The sequence below is a fragment of the Scleropages formosus genome, chromosome 10 (assembly GCF_900964775.1).
Source record: "Scleropages formosus chromosome 10, fSclFor1.1, whole genome shotgun sequence".
NCBI lineage: Eukaryota > Metazoa > Chordata > Actinopteri > Osteoglossiformes > Osteoglossidae > Scleropages > Scleropages formosus.
The window spans coordinates 27502700-27512994 of record NC_041815.1 but is presented as its reverse complement, the minus strand read 5'-3'; the positions used below and the strand labels follow the sequence as shown (position 1 = coordinate 27512994).

The 10295-nt window shown below is 48.3% G+C and overlaps 1 protein-coding gene across 1 annotated transcript; it reads left to right on the top strand.

Moving 5' to 3' along the window:
• Positions 1-2125: 2125 nt before the first annotated feature.
• Positions 2126-9783, top strand: snorc (secondary ossification center associated regulator of chondrocyte maturation). The gene is made up of 3 exons (XM_018748592.2): positions 2126-2205; positions 8537-8704; positions 9363-9783. The coding sequence occupies exons 1-3, from the start codon at positions 2133-2135 to the stop codon at positions 9470-9472; spliced, it is 351 nt and encodes a 116-aa protein (XP_018604108.1). The 5' UTR covers positions 2126-2132; the 3' UTR covers positions 9473-9783.
• The last annotated feature ends 512 nt before the right edge of the window (positions 9784-10295 follow it).

Genomic DNA, 10295 nt, shown 5'->3' with positions numbered 1-10295 from the left:
ATTCAGACCATTCTTGGTGACGTTCAGCAGCACACAAGAAACGCAGCCCCCACACGCGTTGTGTGGCTTTTCTCAATTGTCACATAACTGTATACATTCTCATCCGGTTCTCTGAAATTTTGACTTCATAGTGTAAAATCATTTACAAAGAGACCTAAAGGAACAAAGAAAATACTAAAACGTTAGAAAGGCAAAGCCTACCAGTTTTGAAAAGGGTTTTTAGCGAGAGCTCTAAAGGAAAAGATTTTAAAGAAAATGCTGAGAAGTTGCAAAGGAAAGCCTTACCAATCAGTTTTGAAATGTATATTTCTTGGACTTCTCTTGAAAAGCAGTATCTACGACTGACTGGTTTCACTTAATTTTTGCCTTGTAATTTAATGTACAAATCAAAGTTAAGTGAGCACAGTAGTTGTGCTTCAGGTCATGTTACCTTTTTATTAGCAAATCTAAGGTTTGTTGTGACACTTTACAACATAGATAAGTTGGTTGTCATGAGTGAAAGAAATTATCAACTGGTTGTCCCATTCAGGGTTATGATGGTACAGATGTTATTAAACACAGCATTTGAGGCGGGTTACACTGAATGGACACAAGTTTATCCTAGGATGATTTCTCTCCCACACATGCACTATGGGCGATTTAAGAACAAGGGTCATTTTGTAACCCGGGAAAGCATTTCTCCCATAAAATGTAACTGAGTTAATTTTATGAGTGTTTACCTCATGAGCAGAGTTTCAAGGGGGGAAAGCTTGTTATGTGTTGGGAGTGTGTACTGGGTTTGGATTGCTCAGCGGTACTATTTTTTTTTCACGCGTTGACTCAAACTTTGTTGCCGTCACTGGGGTAAAAGTGGAACATCTTCACAGACTTGACAAACATTCATTTTCACATTGTAGGTGTGGATTTACAGAAAATGACAAACTTCTCAATGCACAGCCCTCTATGCCCCCCCCCTTATGTGGGCAGAGGGTTCGACGTGGATATTTGAGCTCAGCAGTGAGGCTCAATTCATGATTTTTCTTCTGTGGAGTCAGATCTCTGGTTCTCAGCTCCCTACACTTTTTAGTCCTAATAATGGGGCCAACAGCTTGCAGAGTGAGTGCAGCTGTTGCTTCTGAAGTCAAAGGTTGCAGGTTTGAACCCCACCTGCTGCATTACCCTTGACTAAGGTGCTTCTGCTGACTTGCTCCAGTAAGACTCAGCTATATAATTTGGTGTGAAATATGTATTATCTCTTTAGGGATGGTCATTATTCTTGCATAAAAATCATATTAATATATTAAACCTGTTAAATCTTAAAATTATAAAATGAATGATTTACACCCGTATGTCTGCTTTCCTAGGTGGTTTAACCAGTTCAACTTGGGCTTTGCTTATTTTTATACCTGCACTATTTGTGTGTTTCTACTACACCCACGATTTCCTCTAAAGCAACACATGGAATTGATCATTACACACCTATTGTGTCATTAAATAACCATTTTGGGGTAAAATGAAGGGACACAAGGGGTTACCATACTTTCTAAGTTGCTTAGAGAAATGGATCAAATAAATGAGAATGTAATTTTACTAAACTGCAACATAAATTCGCAGCGTCTGCAGCTGTTCGAGGTTCTGGGTTCGAGTTTGTGTCTATTTAATACTCTTCCTTCACCCAGACTCCCAGGCTCATAGTTGATGGTGTTTTCGCAGTTTGTATCATGTTTGTCCACAGAGCGAACTGCCAGGTAGCCTTGTGTGCGCAGTCTTGTACCATACCGGTGTATTCCAAAGGGAGCAGAAGCGGAGTGATGTCAACAGGTCGCTCTGATGCTCTTGAGCCGCGACAAGCCGCCAACGGAGACCCTTAACGGTTAACGCAGCCAATGTCCACCCCCGCCGTTCCTGGATGACGACGCAGGGGCCAAAGAGCGCAGTGCGCCTGGCCCACAACCGTGCTCTTGTGTGCGTGTGTGTGTGTGTGTTTTAGGTGGGTGGGCAGTTAGACGTGCTAACAACGTTCATACTGTACACAGGCGCCCCTCCACCCTCCTTCCCCAACCCCCAGCCTCCCTCACACCCTCCTCCCCTCATGGCACACCTCGCTGCAGGCAGGAGCCACGGAGAATCCCCCAAGACTCGACCGGAGAAGAATGGCTGCCGGCAGCGCTTCCACGTTGCTCCCGCTGGTGATCCTGAGCCTCTGCCTGACCGCCGCCTGCTCAGGTAAGGGTCCACCAGCGATCTCCTTCAGGCCTCTTCCAGCCCACGGGCCCACGGGTGTGTGTGAGCGAGCGAGCGAGTGTGTGTGTCAATGGCTGCCAGCCCGTTACCTGGTAGGGGATCTTGAGCACTTGGAGGCAACGGTTCGGTCATTTCGTTGGATGGAACGTGTTCAAAAATGTCTTACGAAATCCATACTGTCTGGTGGCTCCGACAGAATAGAGGCGTGTGTGAATGTCAAAATTCACATCCTACATCCGATGACCATTTGCAGACTTTGCACGGATGTTGAGACCACATTAGCGTCCGGTGGCCAAACTTTGAAAGGATCCTCACTCGGCGTCAGGTCGATGCCCGACTCGCCTCTTTTTCCAGCTATGGCTCATCCCTGTAAAAAGTCGGCGTGGTTATAACTTCTCAAGGAGTCAAAGAATCCGACTTCCTTGCAAAACTCTTGAGAGAAACTCGTCATCTGGTTCCCAGTTGCTCAGTATGTGTCTCATCTATTTGGAAAGCCAAGTAAGGCAGGGGTTCGATCCATGTCTGTGTGGGTTTCCTCCGGGTGCTCTGGTTTCCTCCCACAGTCCAAAGACATGCTGTTCAGGTAGCCCCCATAGTGTGTGAGTGAGAGAGAGAGAGAGAGAGAGAGAGTGAGTGTGTGTTGCACTGATGTATGGATGAGTGACCCAGTGTAAGCAGTGTATCTAGCAGTGTAAGTCATCGCGGTGAATAAGGTGTGTGGGCTGGTAACACTACATAGAGTTCATTGGAAGTCACTTTGGAGAAAAGCATCTGCTAAATAAATAAATGTAAGTAACTGGTATCGGTCGAGCCAAGGGTGTGTCGAGCACTATCCCGAGGGGGGGTCGGGGGGGGGGGGATCCAGGGGTTACGAAGAGGCCAAAAGCTGTGTATTTTCACACCGTTGTCTGCCTGACAATCCCTTCGCCAGGACTGTTGGGGAAAGAGAGTCACGCCAGCATTCGATTTTGCGTCTAGGTCCGATGACCGCGCTTGCGAACGTACAGCCGAGCGCTCCTGCAGCCTGACGCGCAATCCTGGGCCGCTTGAGACTAATCATTATTCAACGGCCAAGAAAGGTGCGTAACTGCCAGATGGCTGGAAACAGATCATGTACTTTTCCCTTTGCTTTTCCTGTATATATCAAGGTACAGTTGCATAAAGATCTTTAAAAAAAAAATAAGTAAAAAAATCTGGACCTCAAGATGTTGATCAAAAATGACAAAAAAGAACTCGGGCTGGAAATTTGTGGGATTTTGCATTCTGTGGTGCCTTCGACAGCGGAACAAGTCCTTGAATTAGAACGTAGAGCAGAGAAATACATATATGTGTGTTTATTATTTCAGCCGAAAAGGGTTTGCGTTCCCGGATCGTAAACAGTAAAACAAGCGAAGTGTGTGTGCGTTGAGTCCAGGGAGTGACCTCAGAAGGTTCTCCTCATGCACACAGTGACTCATGGATGGTGGGTCTCAGGATGGGGGGGGGGGATGGGGGCTTGGTCCACATCCCGCTGGCTGGGAAAACATTACGCCAAACAAATCGAGGACTCGAAACAAACATCGTTTATTAACAGCTGCCAATTGTCTCACTGCGAAATGCGTTACGGGCTCCCACGAACAAGGTGTTCTCATTCCATAAGTGATGTAAGTGTCAGGGTGGTGTGACCCCCTCCCTGCCCCATATCCCAGGGTGTGACACCGGCCACATATTGACACTGGACCGCGTTGGATTTAATTTCAGAATGAATCTAACTGTGTTTAACAGTGTAAATCCAAAGTGGAAAAAACTGGCTGCAAAGCAGACCGCAGCAGTAAAAGTTTCGGTACAAAAGTGGATGGATGGCCTTGGCTTCGATTTTTCCTCATGTCTCCTATCGAGGGCAAATGCTGCCGCCTTTCGTATTTTAACTTGGTTTTTGTTTCGCTTGGGGTATTTTTATAAGGGCCCCGTTCCGGTTGTCTGGCCCGGCACACACCGTTGCTTTAGAACACGGCAGAAGAGGTTGCGGGTCACCTGTGTTCTTGAGATCGGTGGAGAGGGGTGTTGGGTTGCGGTTCTCGAGGCCCGCGGCTCCCTGGAACATCCGTGCCCGCAGGTAGGCAGAGATTTACAGCCACGCGCGCAGAGTCTTCATAGGCGACCGGCAACTCTGCAGGCTAGAGCTCCTCCAGCAAAGAGCCTTCTAGAACGTTCCCTCGTAAAGACAGGAGTAGACCGCGCCATTGCGGAGTTGAGACGAGGACGCGGGTGTTGGAGAGGGAGTTGCAGCAACAATGGGCGCGACCATGACGGGATATTCGGGCCACGCCTGTTTGCTTCTCGAACCCTTCCCACCCCTCCTGCGTGTTTGTGTGTGAGTGAGAAGTCCTGTCGGCCGCGCTGTCGACAACCGAAGACTGAGAACAAACTTTAAGATGGGAGCGTTATGAAGCGGGGCAGCTGGTAGTGTAGTGGTTAGCACTACTTCCTGTGGCCCTCAAGGTTGTAGGTTCAATCCCCACCTCTGGCTGTGGTACCCTTGAGCAAGGTATTTACCCTAAATTTCTCCAGTAAAATTACCCAGCTGTACAAATGGGTAAATAATTGGAAGTTCCTTTGGAGGAAAGTATGATGTAAATGTACAATGAAATTCTTAATGATGTAGGACAGGAAAAAATTGTATACAAAAAATTTTAATACGTAAAAACCTCAATAGCCTTTAAGGCTTTAAAGTTACTGAAGGTCAAGATTGCAGTGATTTCACCATAGCAACAAAGGTTTTTTGTAACACTAAACTTACTTTTAATAAATGTGAGAATTAATCAGATAATGTTCCTTATATCTGTCCCTGTTAATGTTATCGAAACAAAGCAGTACGTCAGCGGGGGGCACATTTGCTGCCCGTGCTGTAGAAGAACACCTCGACGGTTTTCTAAAGGTGCCACCAAACATTTCCCAGCGCCAAATAGTTTTTGCTGGGCATTAAGATGTTGACCAGACTGGTCTCATACACCCCCACCCAATTTTACCCGTTCATTTACATTTATTAATTTAACTGAAACTTTCCTCCAAAATAATTTACCATCATTTACACGGCTGGGTAATTTGGAGTGAGTACCTTGCTCAAGGGTACTACAGCTGGAGGTGGGATTCAAACCTGCAACCTCTGGGTCCAAAATTAGTAGCTCTAACCACTGTATTACCAGCTGTCCCTGAGTCAGTTTCAGCCCAATTATACTGAGTAAACCAGTCAGCACGGTGGTGCAGCAGGCGGTGCTGCACCTCATAGCTCCTGATTGGTGCTAGAGAACGTGGGTACAATCCCTGCTCAGTCTGTGCGGAGTTTGACTGTTCTGCCCGTGTCTGCGTGGGTTTTCTTCAGGCGCTCTGGTTTCCTCCCACAGCCCAAAGACATGCCCCTCATGTGAATCGGTGATGCCAAACATCGCCTGTGGGTGCCCCCTAATAGTTCGATAGATCTCACCAGATCGCTGGTGGTTTTCCTGCCCAAGTGAATCACGAAAGCACATAACCATGACCTTGATGTCGGCTCAAGTACCCGAATGGTCTCTGACCCTCCGGCGTGAAGATGAAACCTAGCGTAGCATATTGCGCCGGCTGGCAGTTGAGGAGAGGAAAACAAAAAAAACCCAACTGCAAAGAAAGAGAGAAATTAACTTCTGGGATGCTAAGTAGCAGTGGATACCCACCTCTTGTGGGGGTGCTGTAATTCTTGGGAGCCAAGCTTCCTTCGCCAGTGTCTTAAGTTTTCCATCAAAGCTAAAGAACTTTGCTAACGCATCTGAAATATAGGTCATGGCTGTTATCAAGGCAGCGAAGCGCAGACCCGCTAAGGGTAAAGATGCAATCTCGCCGAACAAACGCTAAAGCGGAGCAGTTTCTAGGATTCTGGGATGTGCTGTGTCACAGTTACGCGGCACAACTTGTTCCGTGGTGTTACAATGAGTGGGTGGAAGCGAGTGCTCCCAGGGCTCTGGATATAGATGCGATCCTCCTTCTCACAGCCAGCAAGAAAGAGGAGAGGAGAGAGAAAAAGTGCTTCTGCACTCTTCTCATCTTCTCTGCATTTTCCCTGTTTTCTTCCCTCCTTTTTTCCATCGTTTTTCACCCCTCCTGCCAGGATCGGGACTTTCTTCAGCAGCTTTTTTCGGGTAAACAAGTTTGTTTGACGTCGCATAATTTCTGCCCGCTCCGTTTTTCGGCCCTTTGAGCCCCCACAAGTGCCTTTTTGTTGGCGCCCAGCAAAGACTGCATTGATGAGAGGCCTGGCCAGTCCCCAAGACGCCATACCTGTGGCGTGTGTTCCGGTGCGGGAAAGTCGTGCTTTGGGGAGTAAACATCTCCTGGAAGCCTGCTTGTTGAAAACAGCCAGGCGAACAGTGAGTCGGGGCTGTGCCTGCGTTGCACGGTACTACTAACGCGTCGCTCAGCTGGCGCACAAGCAATCATGTGCACTAACCTGAGCTGCATCTGTTGATGCTGTTGCCATGGTTACAAAGTTACAAAGGGATGATAAGCCAAAGTAGTACAAGAAGGCCCCGTCTGGACAAGGACTCCAAAATGAAAGGCTCGAAGGTTCTCTGTTCTGGTTCCAGTGTGGTGTAATGAGGTCCCTCTGTCACTCAGAGCTGCTGAATCCCTCTCTATATTTAAGAAAGGTCTCAAAACACATCTCTTTGGCACCGACTTCACTCCTGATGTTCTATCTGCTCAAACTTGCAACATCCGTTAAAATAAATGTTAAAAATTCTATGTTTAGCTGCTTTTGTAATGTGCACTGGCAGAAACGGTGGTATTGGACTAAGCGTCTGTATTCGCGAATCTCATGTCTGTATCTGTATCCCCCCCCATTGATACAAAGCACTTTTGTTTCATCTGAGTTGGGCTGAAGTGTCTGCTTAATTAAGAACTGTAAATGCAGGACTTATGGGATGGAAAGATAACGGACTTTCGCTCTCAAATCAGTCATTTTAACATTGGGGGGAAAAAAAGGCATTTTTTCCTGTAAGACATATCATCCGCATTGCATGTGAGAGGAAATCACGTGTTTCGGTGAGCAGCAGCTCCTGGGGCCAGTGCTGGGTGGTGTGGGGTAGGGGGGCAGGGCGAGGGGTGTGTAGCTGGCGCATGGGTGCGAAACCTCCCGCTGCATCCGTCCGCTAGGACCCGTGGAATGTGAGCAGGAGACGTGAGAGCGGGGAGGAGGCGACCAGCGTGCGGCGTCACAAAAGGGCCCTTTCACCGGGAGGCCCCGGGGCACCTGGAGGAGCAGGGATTGAGCCTGGCGTGACATCATCAAGCGCCTCCATTTTCCGTTTCTTTATACATACGCACCGTACGTGAACAATCTGAACCGTTGGAGTGTGGCGCTGCTCGATGCCTACAGTGCTGTGAAAAAGTATCCCCCACCAACTTCACTGTTTCAAGTACTTTATATCACCGACACATTCATTTGTTCAGCAGACGGTTTTCTCCAAAGTGACCTGTAGTGATTATGATGGAGTGGTCAGATGACATTTTCGTCCAGGGTGACTTACCGCGCCAAGTACGCTGCACAAGATGACCTGCTAATGATTCATTTGTTCAGCTGACGATTTTGTCCAAGGAAACTTGCAGCATTAACTTACCTACCCCTTTGTACAGCAGGCTAATTTTAGTGGAGCAATTCAGGGTAAGTACCTTGCTCAAGTGTACTACAGCTGGAGGTAAGATCTGAACCTACAACCTTTGGGTCCAAAGGCAGTGCCGCTAACCACTACACTACCAGCTTCCCCTCTGTACAGTATAGCAATGTAAGACACACACTCGGGGCACTGCAGAGTTAACAGTTCAGCTGAAATATACATCTTTGGGTTGTGGGAGGAAACCAGAGCACCTAGAGGAAACCCACACGCAACACGGTGGGGTGTGTGCAAACTGCATTGACTGAGCAGGGATCGAACCCATGTCCAGTCGCACCGTCAAGGTGCTGTTGAATGTTATACAGGACAGGGCTGACCCAAATCAGTCCTGATTGTACTCCGTTTTACTCTAATTGCCCCCTGTATAGGCTCATTAAAATACTTTTAAATACTTACTTCACGCTTATCGTTACACATTTCATTACCTTCTACAGCAAGGAAATGGCATAAAAACAGTCCCGGTGTCACTTTTTCTCTGCCGGACTCCATTCACCCGCACCTGGAACTGACAAAGCGATCCAATCGAAATGAAACCCGAAAAACTGTGCAAATGAAGAAAATTGGAAATAATAATTGTCCACCATATGCGCTGCGCTTTACCGCGGTCCTCTCCCGTGGCGGTGTTCCCACAGAGACCGTAGCTGAGGGCGCGCCCACTGTGGCGCACGATAGCGTGGACACGTCTTCGGGTGGCGGGGCGTACGATTTCACCACAAGGGACCCCTTCCGCGACCCCCCGGAGAACTCCTTCACCTACGAGTATGAGGACACCACGTACTCCCAGCCGGCGGAAGGAGAAGGTGCGTGACGCTTTCCGAAATGACATTTCATCCAAGAACGTCCTACCGCTGCGTTCATTTACACAGCCCAGTATTCCAAGGGACCGGGTCTGCGTGAGTTCGATGCTCAACGGCCTTAAATCAGTCCCACCCCTGATGGGATCTGAGCCGGAAAGCAGCAGGTAACAACTCTGTGACCGTTACTATAGTTATTTTTACATTTATTCACTTAGATGATACTTTTGTGTAAGCTAACTTACCGTGTTAAGCTACTTAGTTTTTTTGCCCCTTTATAAAGCTGGGTAATATTTACCAGAGCAAGTTAGGATCAGTACCGTGTCCGTGGGTACGACGGCGATAGGTGGGATTCAAACTGCCACCCTGCGGATCCAAGGGGGCCACTGTAACCTTTAACCACTACAGCACCAGCTACCCCCACCCTTATTTAGCTCACTCCTTTGTTCAGAGTTCAATTTGTGCTCTAAGCTGCTTACAGTGATTTACCCATATACACAGCTGGGTCATTTTTACCGTGTCACTTCAGCGTAAGTACCTCGATCCAGGGCGCTGCGGCAGGAATGGGTTTTAAACCCCAGTTCGACAGTTTCAAGGTGACTGCTCTAACTCTAAGCCGACTGACTTATCGGAGCGTGATCCTACGACTCCCGTCTCTGCGCAGGAGTCCTCGGACCCGGAGCCATCGCCGCCATCGTCATCGCCGTCATCCTGGGGGCTTCGGTGCTCATTGCGCTCATCGTCATCACGCTTAAGAAGTTCACCACGGCCTAGAGGGTCCGCCCCCAGGGGACTTCTTCCTGCCAGGCTTTCCCTCCCTCTCCCTTTCGCAGCAAAGGACGGCACGGTCCCATTTCAGGTCTTACGTGCAGCAGCTCCTGACCTGTAGGGGGCGATCTGCTGCATGTGGAACCTGGGACAGGGGGCCAGGAAGCGGGCGGCGTGGGAGACGGGCCAGACCCTGCAGAACTGAGGTCGTACGTCTTGAGGTGCTTCCTATTGTAAAGGGAACTAGGGTCAACGGGTCAGAAACACGGTCCCAATCCTTTGTTTCACCGCCCATAGGCAGACCAGTTCTACCATTATTTCCCACAGGATCAATAAAGATGTTATTTATCATGATTTCAGTCACAGAGCGCTGAGAATATGAAGGGGGAGGTTGATGTTTTTATCACGGTTTTTCAAGTGCCTTCTGAAAATATATTTACTAATTGACGTGCGTATTGCGTATTCAGATGAGTTTAAGAATTGTTCTTTTCTGTTAGCTTTTCATCGTAATGCTTCGAGCCTTTCGATTTAGTGCGACGTTGGCCGGGAGGATGAGACGCTCGAGGGTGACGAACTGTTTCGGTCCATCTAACGTGTTTCATCTTCGGGGTAGTTAAAGCATCATCTACCTGCCCTTCCATGCAAAAGCCACATGGGGATGCTGGGGTGGTGGGGTGGTGGGGTGGGGGTAATGATTTTACCATCCAACAGACCAGCATTTGGATTTTTGGTCCACCTCTGGTTAACCAAGCACGATGTGGTTAACGGAACACGATGAGCAAGACGAGTTCAGCCATGGCGGTGGTCCTTTCGTCTCCTCGCGCGTTTC